The sequence below is a fragment of the Equus caballus genome, chromosome 7, assembly GCF_041296265.1.
Source record: "Equus caballus isolate H_3958 breed thoroughbred chromosome 7, TB-T2T, whole genome shotgun sequence".
NCBI lineage: Eukaryota > Metazoa > Chordata > Mammalia > Perissodactyla > Equidae > Equus > Equus caballus.
The window spans coordinates 1,254,684-1,277,329 of NC_091690.1; the positions used below are offsets into that span (position 1 = coordinate 1,254,684).

The 22,646-nt window shown below is 63.3% G+C and overlaps 1 protein-coding gene across 1 annotated transcript; it reads right to left on the reverse strand.

Annotated features, from left to right (window-relative positions):
* Positions 1–58: 58 nt before the first annotated feature.
* BTBD2 (BTB domain containing 2) lies at positions 59–20,280 on the reverse strand. The gene is made up of 9 exons (XM_023644341.2): positions 19,888–20,280; positions 9,112–9,231; positions 5,955–6,111; positions 4,782–4,887; positions 4,477–4,674; positions 2,076–2,268; positions 1,880–1,967; positions 1,270–1,416; positions 59–947 (listed from the first exon to the last, which is right to left on the reverse strand). Exons 1-9 carry the CDS (start codon positions 20,259–20,261, stop codon positions 786–788), a joined length of 1,545 nt encoding a protein of 514 aa, XP_023500109.2. The 5' UTR covers positions 20,262–20,280; the 3' UTR covers positions 59–785.
* Between the last annotated feature and the right edge of the window lie 2,366 nt (positions 20,281–22,646).

The following is a 22,646-nucleotide window of genomic DNA, read 5'->3' on the forward strand; positions in this document are numbered from 1 at the left end:
GGCGGCCGCAGAGGGGGGCCGGGCCGCCGCTCCCCAGGAAGAAGCACGCGGGTCGGGGTGTGTTTCTTTCCTTTATTAAAAAAAATCATTTGGGGGCGCGGCGTGAGGAGGGCACACCTTTCACGGCTTCGGGGACACAGGTTCCAGAAGGAATCCCTGGGGCGGAGACATGGGGGGCGGGGGGGCGGCAGGGGCTGCGCCCTCCAGGTGTCCGGGCACAGCGCTCCCTGGTGGGGCAGCGGCGCCAGGACCATGGGTGCGGTGGCCGTCGGGGCGTGGCGTCCGCCCGGCAGACAGGGTGGGGCCTGTGCGCCCCGCTGCAGGGGCCGGCGGGGGCGTCCCGAGGCTGGGCCCTGGGGGGCCCTGCAGGGCCTCGAGGGGCTGAGCCCCCCCCACCAGTCTCACTCTCCAGGGCTCAGGCCGGGGGCCCGGGGCCCGGGGTCACGGTGGCCTGAGCGTCCGCAGTGAACGGACCAGAACAAAAGGGACCCAAGAGCCCCCCGAGACGCGGGAGGAGCGCCCCCCACACACCGTCTCCTCCCGCAGAAACGGGGATCCAGGATGCACTGCCGTGTGCAGCTAACAGGACAGACAGGAGGCGACGTCCCACACGAGTCCTGGCTCCGGCGGCCGCAGGGACGGGGGACGCCCCACCCAGGGACCTGGCGGAGCCTCGGCTTGGGGCGGGCGCGGGCCAGTCTGCCCGCTGAGTCCTGGGGGAGTGTCGCCCGCCCCCGGCGCCTGTCCTGGCAGCCTGGCTCCCTGCACGGGGCGGCGCGGGCGGCCTAGGTGTAGAAGATGAGCTCGGGGATCTGGCCGTCCTCCACGGACGTCCCGTTGTTGTTCCCGGCCGCGTAGCAGAAGGTGAAGCACGTCTTGGCCCCCGTCGTGGGCGACTCGTGGGTCACCTTGCGCAGGCCCTTGGTGCCGTAGTGGGAGTCCGGGCCCTGCCGGGGTGGGGTCACGGCGAGGTGAGGACCCCGCGGGGCCGGGCCCCAGCAGGCCGGGGAGGGGCTGGGGCGGATGGCCAGCGAGGGGGCAGCAGCCCCACCCAGGTGTCGGGGCCTCAGGGCAGCGGCCCTCCAGGCGTGCGAGGCCCTCGCCCCTCCCGGCCGCCCAGCCCGGAGGTGGCCAGTGGGAGGGCAGTCGGGGTCCGGGGTGGGGTCTGGGGACCAGGGTCGAGGTGGGGGTCCCGGATGGGGTTCAGGGCTCCGAGTCGGGATGGGGTGTGGCCCGGGGAGGGGCTCCAGGGTCGGGTCGGCCGCGCACCTTGAGCGTGGCGCACGCCGTGTAGTTGACGTTGGGCAGCACCTCCACCGGCTCCTTGAACATGACGCGGAAGGTGCTGGCCGAGCCGTCGCAGCTGAAGCCCGTGTCGTTCTGGCCCAGGACGGTGTTGCTGTCCGTGTGGATGATCTGCGGGGCAGGGACGGGCGCTCACCCGCGGGACCGCACCGAGGCCGGGCGAGGGCAGAGCCCCACCCCAGGTCCGGAGCGGGGTCAGCCTGGGACGCGCGAGGAGCCCGACGGGGGCCGGGGAGGCAGGGCCCAGGGTCCCGCGGGCTGTGGAACACCCCTCGCATCACGGGGGCGGGACACAGAGCAGAGCGGCGCTGAGACGGGTGGGACAGCGGCGGGGGCTGGGGGCGGGGCGCGCGGGGGGCCCTGGGCGGGGCCGGGGGCTGGGGGCGGGGCGCGCGGGGGGCCCTGGGCGGGGCCGGGGGCTGGGGGCGGGGCGCGCGGGGGGCCCTGGGCGGGGCCGGGGCCTGGGGGCGGGGCGCGCGGGGGGCCCTGGGCGGGGCCGGGGCCTGGGGGCGGGGCGCGCGGGGGGACCTGGGCGGGGCCGGGGCCTGGGGGCGGGGCCGGGCGCGGGCGGCACCTGGATGTTCACTTGGTAGTCCGTGGGCCCGTGGATGGAGCCGTAGAGCCCAAAGCCGACCACGAAGATGCGCTTGCTGACCGAGAACCTGCCGCGGACGGAGGACGGGACGCTGGACTCCCGGAGGCCGCGAGAGCACGGCCGGCGCCCCCAGCGTGTCCGCCGCCCCGGCCCCCACCCCGCCCCGGCCGCGCACCTGATGCGGTCGCTGGTGCCGCTGTAGCCCCAGCGGCTCTCCACCTGCTGGAAGCGGTTGATGCTGCACTCCTTCCCGCGGAGGCAGCAGCGCGGCCGGTCGATGAAGTCCACGCGCGGCTTGGGGTTGACGGTGAAGTGCAGGAAGAGGCTGACCACCTCGCGGTCCACCAGGATGCCCGACTGCGCGGGTCCTGCGGGCACAGGGGGCGGAGCGTCGGCGCGGCAGGGGCGCGGGGTGAGCCCGAGGGCGGGGAGACCCCCAATGCCGTGACGGGCGGCTTGTCCGCGGCGTCTCAGAGGTGATGTCAGATTCCCTACAAACGTTAGGGGTCGGGGCGCCTGGCTTTTGGGGAGGGTCCCGCGCAGACGACGGCTGACCCGCTGATTCCTGGCTCGTTGGGCCAAGCCCCCTCCCTGCCCCAGGTCTCCTGCCTCCACTGGGGCCGCCACCCCTCGCGGACTACCTTTTGGGGTCACCCCTGGTTCACAGAGCAGGTGGCCGCCCTGTCCGTCCCCACACAGGGCCATCAGCGGCCGAGGGGCGACTGGCGGCTAGAAGCAGTCAGTGCTCCTGGCGGGGGGCTGAGAGGGGCTTCCACAGACGGGGAGATGACAGGTCCGGGAGGGGGAAACAGATGCAGAGATGTGACAGCGACAGGGGGGGTCACAGGTAGGGCTGGGGGCCGCTGGGCCACAGGGGCGGAAATCGGGGGCCGGGAACCTCACACACACCCCTGCCCGTCACCTCTCTGCCAGGAGGACAGAGCCCAGGACACAGCCCGCCCCACACGGTCCTCGAGTTCACAAGACTCGCTCATTTACCAGCTTTGAACACGTTTCCGCGTGAGGTCGGCCGGGGCAGTGCTCCGAGCCAACACGCGAGCCTCACCCGGGGGAACGGGGTCGGGGACAAGCAAGATACGAAATGGAGTTCAGAACGTTAACCACTGTCGCCTTTAATCTCTGCAGAGAAGACGCAGAAAGGATACACAGGGCAGGCTCGACCGCCGCCCGCCAGGGAGACGGGCTTCAAACGTCTGCTTTCTCCAGTTGTCAGGTGGACATCCTAAGCGGGGACTCTGACACAGCGTGACAAAGGGCCGGGGCCCGTGGGCGCCCCCTGCTGGCTCAGAGACAGGGCCACCAGGCCCAACGCAGACCCACAGGACACACACACTGTCCCTCCTGGTGCTGGCAAGGGGGGGCCATGGGGGGCAGCACAGGCTCCATTCTGAGGACGAGGGGACAGTCCTTCTTGGCAGGTGGTGTCACAGGGGCCTGAGACCTGGGGGGAGCGCTGCAAGGAGAGTGGTTTTGGGGGTGCAGGCCAGGCTGGAGCAGGAGGTGTCTTAGGTTGGGACAGTCGGACCCTGTCGCCCAGAGCTCTCACTAGGAATTTTGGCCCCCGGGGGACACTGGGCCCCATCTGGGGACATCTGTGGTCATCACAAGTGGGGTGCTCCTGGAATCAAGTGGGTGGGGGCCAGGGATGCTGTCCAACCCCCACAGTGCCCAAGACGGCCCCACAACAGCAAGCGACCCGCCCCGATGTCACAGTGCCCAGGCTGCCCCGGTCACCACGCACTGCCGGGGCCTGGGCCAAGGAAGGCTCCCTCAGTGTCTGATGAGTGACCCCAGAGCACACGGACAGTCTCTGAGGCATCACTCTGGCGCTGTGCACACGGCGGGCCGCCGGATAAGACACACGCAGGATTCCAGGCACATGTGATCTCAGGTCAAAGGCGACTGACCCATGGGGCAAGTGCCCCAGCCGAGGCCTGGGGGACACATTCTAGAAAGTTATCTGTTTGCTGTGTTGCTAAATGCGGTGACCCTAAGACTGGTGGGAACAGGGCAGTGCAGACCCAGGAGAGACAGGACGGTGGGTGTGCGCTGGCCACAGGGCTGCATCACAGAGCCCCGTCCAGAACCTTCCAGGCCAGCATGGCCCCAGGAAGTATGCATCCACACAGGGTGGGGGCACGGGCAGGGCCACCCCACACTGGCCCCGAGCCCCAGGCCTGCAGCCGCGGCCACTTCCCACCCCTTCATGGGGCTCGTCACGGACGCTGACGCCAGAGTCCGGCCCCCCAGGACACGAGCCCAAGACGGGGACCCTCAGTGGCCGGGGCACTCAACACATACATGTGGACAGCGAGACAGAGGGAGGGGACACAGAGACACAGGAGGGGCGGCACCAGGGGTCGTTCCAGGTTCACACGCTCAGGCAGGGTCCCAGCTCCCGAGGACACGGCGGGTCTGTCAGCAGCACACGGAGCACATGCGTGTCCCTGGCAGCGGGCTCGTGTGGGGGACACACAGCCAGGACACGTGACGGAGTCACACGCGGGGTCCCTGGGGGTCGGGCTCTGGAGCGGCCTCGCCCCCCTGCCCGTTACCTGCAGCGAACTCCTCGATGGTCATCAGTGGGAAGCGGATGAGGGCCAGTGCCTTGCCCAGAACCTTCCGCTTGTTCTCAGGTGTCACCTGCAGCTGCTGGCGCTGACACTCGGCCTCCGACCAGCGCACGACGGCGTTGAACAGGCGTGCCTCCCGGATGCCCAGGGTGTCCCGCTCCAGGACAGCCACCAGCGTGTCTGTGGGGACAGCCGGTCAGCGGGCGCCTGGCCGGGGCCTCCGCGTGGGCATGGCTGACTGCCGCAGGGCAGGCGGACCCCGCGGCAGCCCCCCGCACCGGCCCTACCCAGGTCGATGTCCGTGAAGCCCTCGGCGGTGATGGCGTCGGCCGTGTTCTTGTCGATGTTCTCCAGGCACAGGCTGGCGAGCTGTGGCTCGTCGAACAGGCGCGCCTGCGGGGAGAGCGCGGCAGCACCACCGCCCCAGGCTCAGCGCCCGCTCCCGGGCCTGCATGTCGGCCCGGGTGTCAGCCCGGGAGCCGGTGACACGTTCTCCCTCCAAGTTCCCGGCCTCGCGGTAACGCACCGGGGCCCAGCACATGCACGACCCCCTCCGGGCCTGCCAGCGCCTCTAACGCCGCGGCCCCCGCAGGTCAGGCCCGAGTGGGGGATAGCAGACAGGATGGACCCAGGAGATGTGCGCAGTCCCCTCGGGGCTGGCTGGAGCCACCGGGGAGAGGGCCACAAGTGACCGGCAGGACACGGGAGCCCAAGCCTGACCGTCCCAGGGTCAGGGTGCAGCCGCTCCATGAGGGACTCGCGCTCTGGCAGGCCAGGGATGGAGGAGACTCTGGTCTCTCTGCCCGGGACGCTGGTGGGCAGCGAGCCCCCGCGCCCTCTGCCCTGCGCTCTGCTGGGGCCCAGCTGGGACGCCCCCTGAGGCTGCCCCTCAGCAGATGGCCGGGCGGCCCTGTAACAGTCCTGGCTCAGGCCCTTTAGGGCGACTCAGTGAGCGGCGGTCAATGCCGAGGCCCAGGCGCCACCTCTGCGAGAGGGCTGCAGATCTGGCCTGTGGGGCTGTGACCGCCGGGGAGGGCGCCCCCACGCCCGGGCTGCCCCGTCCCCAGCCTTCCCGGCCTCCTGGCCCCCGTGGCTGCATTGGCCCCACCACAGCCTGTCCGTCCACACAGAGCCCAAGGGGGTTCCCTGGAGAAACCCCATGCCCGCCCCCAAAACCCATCACGACGCCCCGGGAGCCGTTAGCGCATCCCTGCCGCCACCAAGTGGATGGACGGCGACCTGGAAAGCCCATGGGGATGCGACTGGGGTGGGGGGTGAGGGGGCTCATCCTGGAGCAAAATTTAAGGGGCAAAACCTCAGAATCCCCCCAGGACCCCCAGCCCCCGGCCCTCCAGCCCGCTGTCACCCTTGTCCCCCTATCTCATGCCCCAGCTCCGTTTCCCTGGTCCCCCACCCCCTGGTCCCTTGTCCCGTCCCCGTTCCCCGTCCTGGCCCCGCACCTGTGTGAGCAGCATGAAGGCGTTGTCGGCGCGCAGGTTCTTCTTCAGGAACTCCACGCAGTGGGCCTCGAGCGCCGGCACCGCGTACTTCTTGGCCGTGTACAGCGTGGTCATGACCGTCTCGGGCCCGATCTGAACCTCATCCGAGTAGAGGAACCTGGAGGGGCAGCGGCCGTGAGGCAGGAGCCACCCAGCCCGGCCCCGGCGGCTGGTGGGACCCCAGCTCAGCCCGGCCCAGAGGGCCCCTCCAGAGCAGCAGCTGCTGCCCTCTGACCTGCAACGTGACCTGGCAAAAACATCCTGGGAAAAGCCCCACACTCCACCCGGGAAACGCAGCCCCACGGCAGGCAGGCCTGCTCCTGTCCCCACGCCAGGGCCCCCGTGGCACCGTAGGATCTGCCCTGGGACGTGGAGAGGTCCCCTCGCCTCCGCACCGGACGTCAGGCCTGACACAAAGCTCGGGGCACCAGGTAATGTCAGGAGCGGGGTCAGCCCGAGTCACAGATGCGCTCGGACCCTGCGGCCCTGGCTCCCTGTGAGGCCGGGCCCAGCTGGAGTGAACACGGCGCAGAGCAGCGGCAGACACGCCCGCTCCTGGGTCCCAGGCCCCCCAGAATGCGCTGGAAGCCCAGGCACGACCCCAACACAGCAGGTGGAGTCCCGCGGGGTCAGAGAGACCACGGGCCAAGGAGGCCGGGGATGCTGCTCACGCCCCTGGCACCCAGGGCGACCCCACAGAGAATGACCCGGCCCCATTGTCCGCAGTGCCGAAGGGGACCCTGCAATGGGGACAGGCCATCAGTGCGGAGGAGACAGGTGAGCCCCTCACGCCAGTGGCGGGTGTCCCAATGGTGACAGTGCCGACCCTCTCGGGGGGCAACCCTGCAACATTATCAAAACCGAGAGGGACGGAGAGGGGCACGGAGACGGAGAACGGACTGCGACGGGCCGCCGCCTGCGCTGCGCCTGAGGCGGGGCCAGCAAACCGCAACCTGCCACCTGGTTTGCGTTTTGATTTTTTTTTAATGGATATCATTTTCTTTTATTTTTTAAATTATGATAAAGTACACATACTATCCACCGTCCTCACCATTTTCAGGGTACAGCTCAGCAGCATGAAGCACATTCACGTTGCTGTGCAACCATCCCCTCCATCTGTCTCCAGAACTTTCCATCTCCCCAAACTGCAGCTCTGTCCCCATGAAGCACTGACTCCCACCCCTCCCCCAGCCCCTGGCCCCCCATCCACTTCCTGTCTCTGTGGCTGTGGCTCCTCTGGGGACCTCCTGTGAGTGGACCACACAGTGTGTGTCCTTCTGTGTCTGGCTCATGTCACTGAGCATCACGTCCTCCAGGTCCGTCCACGTGGGAGCAGGTGTCAGGACCTCCTTCCTTTTCAAGGCTGCGTAATATTCCAGCATCTAGATGTGTATGTCCATCATCTGTGGATGGACACTTGGGGGTGCTTCCACCTTTAGTCTGTGAATCACGCTGCTGTGGACATGGCATGCAGAGATCCGAGTCCCTGCTCCCACTTCCCTTGGGGACGTACCCAGGAGACGGACTGCTGGATCATACATCTCTTGAGTAAGTTTTTGAGGAACCTCCAGATTCTTTCCACAGTGGCTGCCCCATTTCAGATTCGCGCCAGCCATGCACAAGGGTCCCAACTTCCCCACACCCTCGCCAGCTCTTGTCGTTTTCCATTTTTTTAATAACAGTCGTCCTGCTGGGTGTGAAGTGGCATCTCATTGTGGTTTTGTCTCCTGTTTTTGTAAATAAAGTTTTCCTGACACGCAGCCCCACGCAGGTTACAAATCGCCCACGGCTGCTTCCGCAGTGACGGCGGCCAGGCGAGTCGTGGGGGTGGAGCCCACGTGGCCGCACGGCCCAGGACATTTCCCCCGGCGGCCCGCAGGCCCCTGGTCGAGGGAAGGACCTGAGGAGGGAGGTCAGACGGATGAATGAGGTGTCCCAGAGAGCGGTCTGTAATCACGGACGCTGGGACCGGCCCCGGAGTCCAACATCACCGGATGCAGGCGAGGATGATGGGGCGTCCACGGACGGAAGCGGCCGGAACAAAATGATCCCCGGCGGCAAATGCTGGACGCGGGCTGAGGAAAGCGGGGACGGCGACACGATGGGGCAGAGGGGGCCGCGAGCACATGACACGAGCGGGGCATGAGCCAGCCGGGCGGGACCAGCCGCCAGCCCGTGGTGCTTGTCTGCGCGGGGAGAGGATGAGTGGAGCTCCACTTTTTCATTTACAGTTCTCGGTATTTTCTTAAAAAAGTGTTTTTGGGCGTGAGCTTGTGCCATTTTTATAATCAGAAGCGAAAAATCAACTGTACATCTAAAGGGCTGTCTTAACCGTTCGGGATAATCTTTAAAGTCCAGAGGCGGGAGGATCGTGCCCAGATGAGCACGGAGGGTGGCGGCCCGGCCCCTCGCGCTGCCTGCTGCTCCCCTCCTCCGCCCCAGGCAGGCGGGCGCTGTTTCCTGCGGCCCGGGCGCAGCCCCCACCCCGGGCTCTCACGGGGATCGTAAAGCACTTGAGAAAAGTTCTGACGCTCAAAAAGGAAAATACAGGTGGATTCAAAACTCTCACCTCATGCCACTTCTTTAAAATCTCTGTTGACTACAAAGGATCAAAATGGGGGACTCACATCCACACGGCACGTGGACGGACCTGAACCCACGACGCTTGGGGAGAGAAGCAGACACAGAAGGACACACGGCGTGTGACCCCATGGATGGGCGGGAAACGTCCAGAACAGGCAGATCCACAGACAGAGAGTGGGTTCGTGGGGGCCAGGGGCTGGGAGGGGGTGGGGGATGCTGATGGGCACGGGGCTGATTTTGGGGGGATGGAAATGCTCTGGAATTGGATAGTGGTGATAGCTGGACAACACTGTGAATATACTGAAAGCAAGTGAATTACACACTTTGGGTGAATTGTGTGGTATGTGAATTACACCTTGATAAAAATAAAAATGGGGTCTCCAGAGCCCCTCTCACTGTGGAGGCGAGTTCTAGAAATCTCCGGGGAGCCAGGGCTCTGGGGGCGCTGTCCCGCGGGTTTCATTCCCTCCTGAGCCGTCTGTAGACTGAGACGCCAGGCTCGCCGGCCGCGGGGTGAAGGGCCCACATGGCTTACTTGAGCAGCGCCAGGAAGGCGGCCGGCTCCACGTCGGGCAGCTCGATCTCGGTGGACGTGGTGGCCATTCCTCCGTTGAACATGGCGTCGAAGACGGCGCTGCCCACAGCCAGCACGAACCTGGTGGTCAGAGAAGAGCCGGTTACCCTCCATGTGGCACCCCGGTGCCCAGGCGCTGTCCAGGGCCATCTGGGGGCCAGTGCACCCGCCCCAGAGCCCAGGGGCACACGGCTGGGACACTCTGCCAGTGCCCGGCGGCGGATGGTGCTGGAGGAGGCTGAGGGGCGACAGGCGATTCCACGGTCAAGAGCAACACGAGGCCAGGGGGAGGTCATTCCCCGGGGACAGAATAGCCCAGGCCCTCTGCCGCTCCGCCAACGTCCACGCACTCGCACACTCATTCACTTGCACACTCACACACACACAGACGAGAAGTCCACATGAAGACGGAGGCAGAGGGGGGTGACGCAGCCACAAGCCCAGGGACGCGGGGGCCCCAGAGGCTGGAAGAGGCAGGAAGGACCCTCCCCAGGAGCCTCGGGGGGGGGAGCGGCCCTGCCCCCCTGGCTCTCAAGCATCGGGCTCCAGAGCTGGGAGAGGACGAAGGCCTGTGCGTTCCCGGCCCAAGGCGCTCGTGCCCGTCTAGCTGCCACCTCACCTGCATCACCACCCCCGCCCCGTCCATTCAGAACAGCAGCCGGGTCCCCAGGCCCCATGACGCCCTCCCACACAAGCTCCATAAATAAAGCGCCTTCCTGCTCGCCCTTCTTTCTACGCTTAAAAAAGCACCTCGCTCTCCTGCGGGGGAAACGATGCAAAGGCGGAAAGGGGAAGCGGCCCACCTGGGCCCGGCGCGGGTCCTGCAGAGCCACCAACGGGGCGGCCAAGGGCCTCACACACCCTCGGGGCCCTTGGCGGTGGACGTGCTGACAAACCGCAGGCCCTGCAAAGGCTGGCAGGTCCGAGGCAGGTGGGCCCCACCTCCAAGGCCCCTGCACCCATGCCCGGCCCACCCGGCCCCTCCTGGTCAGATGCCCCCAGGGTCATCAGGTTCCAGCCACCAGCACAGCCCTCGGTGCCTGCGCTCGCTCCTGCCTCCCGCCACCGGAGGCCCCGCCCCGCACCCGGTTGGCCTCCCCACGTGTCTTCCACCCTCCCCTCTCCTCCCACCTCCAAAAACGTAACAATCCACGCAAATCAAGCCACAGTGAGACGGCACCTCACCCACGAGGGCGGCTAGAATAAAAACATGGACAACAACAAGAGTCAAGGAGCATGTGGTGAAATCAGGCACGCGGGCACGCTGGTGGGGACGGAGGACGTGCAGCCGCTGTGAGAACAGTCTGGAGGCTCCAAAGGTGGTCGGACATGGAGTTCCCAAGCGACCTGGCATTCCCCCCCTGTGTGTGTACCTGAGAGCAGTGAGCACACAGCCACGCAAAACCTGCACCCCCGTGCCCTTGGCAGTGTGTCCACAGCAGCTAGAGGGGGACAACCCAGTGTCCATCAGCAGACAGGCAGACAAACAAAACATGCCCATCCACCCACAGCCTGGAATATTACGCAGCCATGAAAAGGAAGGAGGTCCTGACACCTGCTCCCACGTGGACGGACCTGGAGGACGTGATGCTCAGTGACATGAGCCAGACACAGAGGGACACACACTGTGTGGTCCACTCACAGGAGGTCCCCAGAGGAGCCACAGCCACAGAGACAGAAGGTGGATGGGGGGCCAGGGGCTGGGGGAGGGGTGGGAGTCAGTGCTTCATGGGGACAGAGCTTCAGTTTGGGGAGATGGAAAGTTCTGGAGATGGATGGAGGAGCCTGGCTGCACAGCAACGTGACTGTGCTTCATGCCGCTGAGCTGTGCGCTTAAACATGGTGAGGACAGTGATTTTTTTTTTTAAGATTTTTATTTTTCCTTTTTCTCCCCAAAGCCCCTGGGTCCACAGTCGTGTATTTTTCAGTTGTGGGTCCTTCCAGTTGTGGCATGTGGGATGGCGCCTCAGCATGGCCTGACGAGCAGTGCCATGTCCACGCCCAGGCTCCCAGCTAGCAAAACCCTGGGCCGCAGAAGCAGAGCGCGGACTTCACCACTCGGCCCCGGGGCGGCCCCAGGATGGTGAATTTTATGCTATGTGTATTTTACCACAATTTGAAAATTTAAAAAGGACACGGTGACCCACTACCCTGAGGGGGCAGGGAAGAAAAGGCCACCGAAGTGGCTTTGGAAACCAGGTGAAGGCAAACGGAACCATCCAGCACGCCGCACTCGAGTTAGCAAGTGCGCTCCTCACAGGAGAGGGGGCCGCACTCCGACGCAACCTCACGAATAGTCCAGGGTCACACGACTAAGCAGACACGTCGCGGAGAAGGAAGCCAGGCTCTCGCCGCGGGAGAAAGGGCTACAAACGGGGCGAGGAGGACTTCCACGGGGCTGACCGCAGGCGGGCCTCAGGACGGTCTCGTGGGTGGGCGGCTGGACGGATGGATGGAGGGACAGACAGACACAGGAATACACCCAGCGGGCAGTAAGTCCCCTCCCAGCGTCGGCTCGGGGGGCATCTCAGCAGTGACAGCCCAGCAGCAGCGTCCAGGTCTTGGATCAAAAGCCCGTCCTCCATGGACGGGAACCAGGCTCCCTGGAGAAACGGCTGATCCAGGGCCAGGCGGGGAAAGGACAGGACGAGCTGGGGGTGCCCTGGGGGTCAGCAAGGAGAGGAGAGCTCCCAACATGGCGGGGAAGGTCGAAGGGACACAGGAGCCACTCCAAGGTCCCCAACGGCCAAATCCGGGACAAGATGAGCAACGAAACAGTGATCGTGCTGGACGACCACCCAGGATGAAACACGTGGCCACGAGCCCAGGGGGACACAAGTCAATAACCGAATGGACAGACGACTCGGGAGAAGGGCCGGCTCCTCCTCTGGGAACTCCAGCTAACAAACACAGACGGGGCAACGGAAGCACAGCATCGCTGCAAATCAAAGACCAGAGCAAAGGCTGCCTCCAGGGAGAAGCACCACCCCAGATGCCACAACCACGGGCAGAAGCAGGAGAAACGGGATGTCTGCGGTCTCAACGTCGACGCGGGAAGACTTATGAACAGGGACGGTGGTGACGGTACGGTGCAGAAACTCGCAGACGCCACCCTACGCCATGACCAGGGCTCACGTCGCCAGAGATGGGACGGGCGGACACCGCGGGCCTGAGAAGGACACGCACCAGCGCCTGGCCTCCGACAACACAGGGATGAAAGTGGGAAGACGGGAACAGACACGCGGGACTGACGGAAGCCGTGGGGGAGCCGGAGCGGCTGCACTCACACCAGACAGGACAGACGGTCAGACGGGGCACATTCCCAGGGAACGGGCATTCCCAAGGAGCAGATGGTCAGCACGCCAGGACCAGGTACCAGTGACCAGCGTCCCCACACCTAGGAACAGAGTCCCCAAAGACGCCAAGCAGGGACTGAATGTGAAAAGGAGAAATTCAACTATTATGGTCAGAGGTTTCCAGGCCTCACTCTCAGAGACGGACAGAACCAGCCAGAATGCCAGCAAGGACATGGACAGAACAGCCCCATCAGGCGACCTGACTGAACCCACCTTCACGGCGCCCTCGACCCCACAGCTGCAGGAGGCACGTTCTTCTTCAGGGCATGTGGAACCTTCTCCAGGACAGACCGCGTGCAAAATGACGCAAACACACAAAGGGGCTGCCACCAGTCAGAGCACGTGCTCCAGACACAGAGGAATTAGCTCACCGATCGACGACAGAAGAAGTCTGAGACATCCCCCAATATTTGGAAATCAAACACGCTTCTAAGTAACCTGTGGGCCAAAGGAACACGAGGGAAATTAGAAAACATCTTCACTGGGATGAAGAAGAAAATATGACGCATCAAAATGCATGGGATGCAGCCAAAACGGAACTTAGAGGTAAATATTATCTAGTAAAGAAGGATCTAGAATCAATGAGGTAACTTCCATCTCAAGAATCTAGACCGTGAAGAACAAATCAAACCCAAAGAAGGAAGGAAATGATAAAGACAAGAGTGGAGTTGACGGGATTGGGAATGGGGGAAAAAGAAAATCAATGAAGCCAAAAGGTTGCTCTCTGGAAAAACATCAACCATCACTAAAACTTTATCTAGGCTGATCAAGAAAAAAACGTACAAATTACCAAAATCAGGGACAGAAGAGGGGACATCACTACAGACCCTAAAGAAGGTGAACGGATCTTAAAACAACGCTGTGTCAACAGATGAAGGCAACGCAGACGAAAGGAACTGTCTCCTAGAAGGACACAGCGCCCGAAACCGACGCGTGGAGAAAGAGACAACGGAAACAAACAGGGCAAGTAAAGAGAAGCAGCTCGTAATGAGACAGCTTCCCACGAAGGAAAGCTTCCCCAGATGGCTTCGCCGGGGACAGTCTAGCAAGCAACGCAGAAGTAACACCCGCCCTCGGCCAAGTATTCCCGAAAACAGAGAGGGAGGGAGCATGTCCCGACTCGCCTGTACGGCCGAGGACACGGTGCGGCCACCTGAGACAACAGCTCGGTGGTGTCAGGAGCAAGCGTTACTCCTCGAGGTGCCCAGGCCACCCCCGGTGTTCATCCCCACACGTGGATCTGCACACGAGCGCTCACAGAGCACCGCTCAGCACCGGGCGACACTGGGAGAGCCACACGCCGGCCACCTGGTGAACGGGCGTCCACACGGCGGGAGCCAGCAATGAGAAGACACGAACCACGGAGACTCGCAACATGGGCACGAAGCTCAAGGACTTTAAAGAAAGGGGCCGGGCCGAAGACGACATATTTCTCACTCGAGTTATAGCAATTTTATAGAGACGGCAAAACTAGAGAGACGGGAAGCAGAAGGGGGACAGCCTGGGGCTCGGGGTGGGAGTGGGGACCGGCTGGAAGGGGACAGAGGGAACCGTTCCCGGTGACGGGAAGCATTCTGAAACTGGCCGTGGTGGGGGCCACACGATTGTATAAACCTCCTTCGCGGATGATCGCCAGGACAAACCAACCAGAACCCAGTACCGACGGCACTCGGTGACGTCGCCCCACACCTCAGGGAAACTCCCAGGAGACAAGGACGCACAGAAGCGTCCTCGCTGCTCCAGAAGAATGTGTCTGACAGAGATGTTAGCTCAGGGCCAATCTTCCTCAACAACAAAAACAATATATATATATATACATATATATATATGAAAAAAAATCTATAGCTTTCCAGCAAGAACCAACTAGAAAAATACAATGATTATTCACAACACACAAAAAATACAGAAAAATTCAGCAATAAACACGCAAGAGCTACATGAAGAAAACAACACAACTTTCCTAAGGACACACAAAAAAAACGCCCTGAGCAAATGGAGAGACATGTTCCCAATAAACTCTGTACTCTAAACGCTACTCAGTTCTCCCCGACCTGGTACCTTTGGAAAGACTAACCCCCCCAGAAATTCCTTTAGCACTTGACAAACTGATTCTAAAGATCGTAAGGGACCACTCGCCTGGGGCCGGCAAACTGCAGCCCTCAGACAGAATCCGGCCCACCACTTGTTCTTGTCAATAAAGTTTTATTGGAACACAGCCATGTTCATTCCTTTACGTGCTGTCTGCGGAGGCGTCTGTGCTGCTAAGGCAGAATCCAGTGGTCAGGACAGAGACCGTGTGGCCCGCTGAAGCGATGTGCTCTGTCCCTTTACATAGGTTTGCTGGAGCCACGCTAGAATGTGGGAAAGAGACGTTTTGTCACACTCATCCCCTGTAGCCAGCACCACGTTTCAAGGATGGAGGGAGGGAGGGCGGGTTGCATGGGTGACTGATTCTGGAGGAGTAAATACGTGAGACCAACCGAAAAACTCTTGACAAAGAATAAAATTCTCAAAACACGCCACGAAGCCACAGTCATCAAAAAACGTTCGTGGGCTGAGAATGCGCAAACGGATCGATGAAACAGAAGGCCTCAGACCCGGACTGCCCCACTTTCTAGACTTCCCGGCGTTGATAAGTTTTCCACGACAGAATAAAGCTGTTCGACAGTAACTCTGTGGGACTGCCCCACGTGCACAAGCGCTCCCCCAAAGACAGCCGCCACCTCCCCAGAGCAGCCCCACGGGGACAGCCGTGCATGCGGGCAGGGCGGGTGACACCCGTGTGCTGGGCCCCGCTTGTGCCAGGCGTTCTCCCGGGCGCTCGGACGGCACGAGGGAAGGAGGGAGGCCGGGCCCCGCTCACGACAAGCCAGCGACAAGCGTCAGACAGACGTCAGTCGTTAGGGTCAGGAGGAGAAAGAGCGGAGGGCGAGGGTGCGGGCTGAGGGCTCAGCAGAGGGGGGCCCCCTCCTAGCTCTGAACGAGGCCCGAGCTCACCGGGCCAGTGTCTGCCACGGTCCTCTGATCTGGGGTCCCAGGCCCAACGCCACGCCCAGGTCACCTGGCACCTGGCATCCACGGCCGCTCTCAGCCCCAGCAGGTGACCACCCCAAGCCAGGGCCCTGGCTCCAGACCAGGTGGGTCCAGACCACACAGGCCTTTCCTGCAACCGGCATGAGCGCCTCCCGTGTCTGCTTTTCAAAGTCAACCCAGACCTTGTTCCCACGTCACCAGTTCCGACACTAAGGTCTCCTTTCTGCTCAGGACCCCACCCAGGAACTCACGTGGCATTTGGCCGCCCCCCTCAGGCTCCTCCAACTTTCCTCGCTCTGCCTTGAGGACCGGCTGGGTGTCTGGCACTGTCCCCCGACCGGAGTTTGTCGGGGTTTTCTCATGAGTCGACTGGACGCGCCAGGTTCCCAGGCCTGCAGACCAGGCGACCAGACCAACAGGAGTCCACTCCCCTCTCAGCCCTGGCGGCCACACGTCCCAGACCCTGGTGGGCAGGGCCACGCTCCCTCCACAGGCTCCAGGGGAGGGCCCTTCCTGCCTCTGCCACCTTCTGGGGACTCCAGGTGTCCCTGGGCTTGTGGCCACATCCCTCAGTCTCTGCCTCCCCTGTGACACGGCCATCTCTTCTGTCTCCCCTGTGTGTCTAAGGACATTTGTCACTGGATTTAGGGCCCACCCAGATAATGCAGGATGACCTCATCTTGAAACCCTTTTTATTTTCTCAAGGAAGACTGGCCCTGAGCTAACATCCGTGCCCATCTTCCTCGGTTTTGTAGGTGGGATGCCACCACAGCATGGCTTGGCAAGCCAGGTGTGTAGGTCCTCACCCGGGATCCAAACCAGCGACCCAGGCTGGGCTGGGAAGTGGAGCTCACAAACTTAACAACACCAGGCCAGCCCCTTGAAACCCTTAACTTAATGACATCTGCAGAGACCTTCTGTCCAAACAAGGTCCCATTCACAGGTTCTGGGGGTCAGGACGCAGGCACACCTTTTAGGGACCACCATTCAACCCACAACACTGGGGTTATGGGTTTGGGGAAGAACACGGTGAGGTGCCCTTCTGGTCACTCCCCATCAGGGGTCCTGATGCCCACAGGAAGTCACCCTGAGGTTGACCTTGACTGCCCGGCTGAGGTGGGGTCGCCGGCGTCCCCACGTCCAGCCCACCCAGGAGGGGGTGGGAACTGGGTCCAGTGGGGAGGACTCGCCATATTAGGAATTCTCGGGGAAGCACAGTGGGGTCTCCGCCCGCCTCGTGTGCTCCATCTGGGCTCCACCCGCGTGGCCGTGGACCCTCTTTTACGTGCTGGGCTCCGTCCCACCCTTACTTAAGCCTGCGCGTCTCGAAGACGAGCCCCAGGCCACTGGACAAGCACTCAGCTGGGTCGCCTCCTCGACCCTCCCAGCATCCCCGGGATGGAGGTGTCTGAGTGGTCGGTCCCGGCTCACAGATGGGGAAACTGAGGCACAGCCAGCCCAGAGTCACTCACTGGACAGTGATCTACCTGATGACCGTTGCAGGGGAAATGTCACCAATGCCTTTAAAATCACAATCCAAAGACTGAACAGAAAGAAAAAGAACAGGAACCTTCTCTCCTGGACTACAGAGCGTGGGGCACCGACGCCGGGCAAAGCAACCAGAAAAGCGCCATCAGCCTGGCCCAGACGCCCTCCGGACACTGAGCACACAGGTCAGGGGGCTTCCGGGACCGGGGGGTACCGCCAACGGCTGCAGGGACCGCGAGCTGTGCAGCCACTGGTATGAGAAGGGCCAGGTCCCCAGGGTGGGCGGGTGTGACGTGAACGTGGGCGTCAGGCACGCACCCCCCAAGAGCCTGATCCCAGACCCCACTTTCAGGGGGCTCCTCACTGCCGTTCCTGAGCACCCCGTCCTCTATCACAGTCCCTGGGCCACCCCATCCACTCCCATGGCTCCGGACCCCTGCGTGCCGCAGACCCCAGACCCACGTCACCTCTGGCCATCTCTCTCCAGGCATCTCGGCCCCTCCAAAACAACAGGGCCCTCCCGGGCCCGCCCCCACCCCGGGATGCTTGAGCCTGGAGTCTGGGGGACCCCTATCCGAGCCCCCGCTCTCCCTCACCTGCCAAACCACCGCCTCTGCACGCTACAGGGACACACCTCCCCCAAAGAGAAGCCGAGCCCTCTGCCCCCGTTTCCATGGTCCCCACCAGGCTCCTGCGGACGCCCATCGTATCTGTGGCCATTCCACCCCTCAAAGCAGATCTGGCCACTGCGGCCTGCAGCACCCCTCGCCCCTTCTGCTCTGGCCTTGCTGTGGCTCCCACGTGCCCAGCTCCTCTGGTCTCTGGAGCCTCAAGCTCCCCTCCCCCAGCCCCATTCAGTGCCACTTGCTCATGGTGTAGATCCTGGAGCGGGTCAGGCCTGGTGTCACCCCCACCCCCACCCCGTATCTCCCGCCTGCTTTCCGAAATTCTTATTAAATCTCACACCTGTCCTCTTACTTAACCTACATTTCCCACCAGACCCTGGGCCCTGGGGCCACCATCTGCCCTGTTGCCCCCTCTCACTTCCTGGCAGGGCCAGGCCCCTCTCCTGCTCCCCACGGGGAGTCCCCACTTTGCCACCAAGTGCGATCAAGTACGAGTCCTGTGGTCAGCCGGCGCCTGGGGGGCCCCCACTGGCCCCCTCGCTCCACTCAAGCAGAAACCCCGGGGCTCCCCCACTGGTGGGGTTTCTCGCTGCATACGCCAGGTCCCATCCCGGGGGGGGCCAGGGGGTGGGCTGGAGGAGGGGAGCGTCTATCGAGACTGGACCGGACCGAGCAGTATTTAGGAGCAGGCCCGGGCGCAGGGCGGGGGGGGCTGGCAGACAAACCACCCAGCTTTGGGGGGAGGCCCATGAAGATGATGGGGGAGGGGGCTGCAATACACACAGGGGGGAGGGACGAGCCACAGGAGGCCCCGGGGACCCAGCTGCGGGCCTGGAACCTTCTGCCAGCAGGAATCTAGACCCCGTTTATAACCAAGAAAAAGCCGGAAAGAAAAATCTGGAAGATACAGGTTAGATAAAGGCCACACGTCAGAAAGGCGGGAGGACCTCGCAGCAGGGTGGGGACACTCCAGGCAGAGCGTGAGAAGCCTCCCGCTTCCCTCCCTCAACAGAGCCCTCCCCCTACCAGGTCGTGGGGTGCAATGGAAGCAGGGTCAGAGGGAGCAGGAGCGGCTGCGCCCTGGAGCCAGGCAGAGGGCTGGGGCCTGGCCAGAGAGGAGGCCCTAGGCTAGGGGTTCAGGGGCTGGGGAGGGTCAGCGGGTCACAGAGCTTGGGGTCACGGGGCAGGGGGTTGTGTGGTTTGGGAGTCTGGGGTCCTGGGTTCATGAGGGGGAAGTCTGGAGGGGGCCTGGGGGTCACAGCCAGGGAAGGATGGGGTACTGGGCGCAGGAGGTCACTGGGGCAGGATGGGTGGGGGGCCTGGGAGGTTGGGTCCCAGGGGTCCCAGGATGGCGGGTCGGGGGCAGGGGCCCCGGGGATGCTGTGCATCCAGGTGGGGATCCGGGATGGTGAGTCCCAGGGTGGCGAGCCCCGGGGCGGGGGTCTGGGGTGGCAGATCCCACGATAGTGGGTCCCGGAGCGGGGGTCCAGGGTGGCGGGTCCAGGGCAGGGGTCCGGGACAGGGGTCGGGGTGGCAGGTCCCGGGATTCTGGGGGTGTAGGGTGGCAGGTCCAGGGCAGGGGTCCAGGATGGCAGATCTGAGATGGCGGGGTTCTGGGATGCAAGGGTCCAGGATGGCAGATCCCGGGATGCTGGGGGTCGAGGGTGGGGGTCCAGGATGGCAGATTCCAGGATGGTGGGTCCAGGGCAGGGATCCCGGGATGCTGGGGATCAGGGGGGCCGGGGGGGGGGGGGGAGTCTGAGATGGTGAGGGTCCGGGATGCAGGGGTCAGGGATGGCGGAGGTCCAGGATGCTGGGAGTCAGCGATGGCGGGGGTCCGGGATGGCGGGGGCCGGGGATGGCGGGGGTCCACGATGCTGGGGGTCAGGGATGGCGGGGGCCCGGGATGGCTGGGGTGCGGGATGAGGGGGTGCGGGATGGCGGGAGTCCGGGGCGGGGGTCCCGGGATGGCGGGGTTCCGTGGTGGCGGGTCCAGGGCAGGGGTCCGGGACGCAGGGGTCGGGATGTCGGGGGTTCGGGATGCCGGGGGTCCCGGGATGGCGGGGGTCCGGAATGCTGGGGGTCAGGGATGGCGAGGGTCCGGGGCGGGGGTCCCGGGATGCGGGGGCCCAGGGATGCGGGGGTGGGGGATGCGGGGGTCCGGGACGCAGGGGTCCGGGACGCGGGGGTCCGGGCGGGGGTCCGGGCGGGGTCCGGCGGCCCGGCGGTCCCACCTGTGCGCCGGGATGCGCTGCGCGCCGGGCCCCTTGCCCACGAGGAAGTGCACGTCGCAGAGCACCTCGTTGTTGAAGAGGAAGGCGAAGCGCTCCTGCACCGTGGGCTTGGTGGCCTGCCAGTTGTACGCGGGCTCGCGCGCCGCCGGCTCCTCGGCCGCCCGCTCCGCGCCCGCCGCGGCCTGCGCGCCCGAGCCCGGCCCCGAGCCCGGCGGCGGCGGCGGCGGCGGCGGCCCGGGGGCGGCGGGGGCCGAGGCGGCGGCGGCCGCGTTGCCGGGGGCGGGGGCGGCGTTGGCGCTGGGCCCAGGGCCCCCAGCGCCCGGACCGACCCCCGGCGGGCACGACGCGCGCCCGCCGCTCCCACCCGCCGCCATCTTGTCGGTGCGGCGCGGGGCGGGGCCGGGGGGGCGGGGGCAACGCGGAGGGCGGGGCCTGGCGAGGGCGGGGCGACGGGGAGAGGGGCGGGGCGACGAGGAGGGCGGGGCGGGGCGCGCTGCCGGCCCACAGCGGGCGCCTCAGGCGCCGGACCCCACGTCCTGAGCCCCGTCCCTCACGCTCTGGACCGCATACCAGATCCCTGACCTCAGACCTGGGTCCCAGATTCTAGATCCTTTACCTCAGACGCCAGGTCCCAGATTCTAGATCCTTCACCTCGGACCCCAGGTCCCAGATTCTAGATCCTTCACCTCGGACCCCAGGTCCCAGATTCTAGATCCTTCACCTCAGACCCCAGGTCCCAGATTCCAGACCTTTCACCTCAGACCCCGGGTCCCAGATTCCAGACCCTTCACCTCAGACCCCGGGTCCCAGATTCTAGATCCTTCACCTCAGACCCTAGGTCCAAGATTCTAGATCCTTTACCTCAGGCCAGGGTCCAAGATTCTAGATCCTTTACCTCAGACCCCAGGACCCAGATTCTAGATCCTTTACCTCAGACCCCAGGACCCAGATTCTAGATCCTTTACCTCAGACCCCAGGACCCAGATTCTAGATCCTTTACCTCAGACCCCAGGACCCAGATTCTAGATCCTTTACCTCAGACCCCGGCCCCAGATTCTAGATCCTTTCCTTCAGACCCTGGGTCCCAGATTCTAGATCCCGTATCTCAGACCTCAGATCTCACACTCAGACTCGGATCCAGAATCCTGGGCCCCAGATCCCAGACCTCAGACCTCGGACCCCAGATCCTAGATCCTAGACCTCATACTTCAGATACTAGGCCCCAGACCCCAGAACTGGGACCCCAGACCTCAGACCTCAGAGCCCCGACCTCAGATCCCAGATCAGCAGCCTCCGCTCCTACATCTTCAGACCCAGGGGTCCCATCCCTTTGATCTCAGACTCTGAACCCCGGGGCCTGGACCCCAGACTGCAGACCTTACATCCCAGACCTTAGGCCTCAGACCCCGCGCTCCAGATCCCAGAACCCAGACCTCAGGCCCCAACCCCACACACTGAAGCCCAGTCTCTGGATCGTCGATCTCCATCTCTGACCCAGAACCCCAAGTCCCCAGTCCAGACCCCATCCCAGACCTTGGACGCTGCACTCAAGGGTCCACACCTGGGATCCCAGACCCCAGCCCCCAGCCCCGGGGGCTCTGTCTGCCCGGCGGAGGGCACCCCACTGTGCACAGGGGCGAACTCAGGCCCAGGGAGCTGCCACTGAGTGGGAGAGGCGCTCTGGGCATTCAAGACTCAACAGACACACGGCGCCCCCCGGGGCCAGGGTGCAGCCACAGGCCCGGGGCCCCCCCACCCCGCCAGCTCCACGCCTTGCAGCCGCTGCTCACAGGGCGCCCCCCTGGCCCCGGGCCCACCGCCTCCACCCTTTGGGGAGAGAGATTCACCCCAGTAAACAAGCCTGACACTTACACCCACCGCCAAGGGCTCCCCGAACCTGGCGATAAGCTTTTTCCCAAAGCTTTACTTTTTTCACTCTAAGAATAACAATACATGAAAAATAAAGGAACTTGGAAATGCCAGAAAAATATGGGAAAAGAACACGAATGTCATCTATCGTCTTATTGTCCCAAAATAAGTAGTGTTAACACTTCGGTGTATTTCTTTATTGTTTTTTTTTTTTTCCTTGTTTTTCACAAAGAGTGGGAGCTTTTTATATAGCTGGGGTCACCCTGAATGCCCACCATTTGGTAAGGAGATGGCAGCCTTTAGGGTGGGGATGCTGAAAAGTGGTTCCTCCGAATAAAATCAGGCGCGGCAATTATTGCACACAAATTTGAGGCGGAAAACTGCTTAAAGGCTACTTCACTGGTCAGGTAGTCCTTACAGGGGTCCTCAGCAAGTACCGCCTGCCTGCGGGCCGGACTCGGCCCTCCAGCCGGTGTTGTAAATAAAGTTTTATTGGCATGCAGGCACGCCCACTCATTTGCATAGTGTCTCCAGGCTGCTTTTCCAGGCGTCCAGGGTGCATATGAGTAGCTGCCACTGAGACCACATGGCCAGCGAAGCCAAAAATGTTTACTCTCGGGCCCTTGACGGAAAACGTTTGCAGACCCCTCCTCTATAAATATATATAAATTTATATATAAATGATATATAAATATCATTTCACCCTTTTCTTTTAGCATTTGGTGAACCCCGCACGTTTCTAAAGATCCCGATTATAGCTTATGTGACTTCTTTATTCGTTTGATCTGTCAACGTAAAATATAAGTCCAGGCCCTAATAATCATATCGATAGTATCTTAAATAACTGCTAGTTGAAAATTAAGATCTAACATCCCGGAAGCTACCCAGGG

Coding starts and splice junctions, on each gene's coding strand:
- BTBD2 (XM_023644341.2), bottom strand. CDS start 20,261: ATGGCGGCGGGTGGGAGCGGCGGGCGCGCGTCGTGCCCGCCGGGGGTC. Junction 4,888..5,954: donor CCTTCATGCTGCTCACACAG/GTGCGGGGCCAG, acceptor CTCTCCCCGCAG/GCGCGCCTGTTCGACGAGCC. Junction 1,417..1,879: donor ACTACCAAGTGAACATCCAG/GTGCCGCCCGCG, acceptor CCTGCCCCGCAG/ATCATCCACACGGACAGCAA.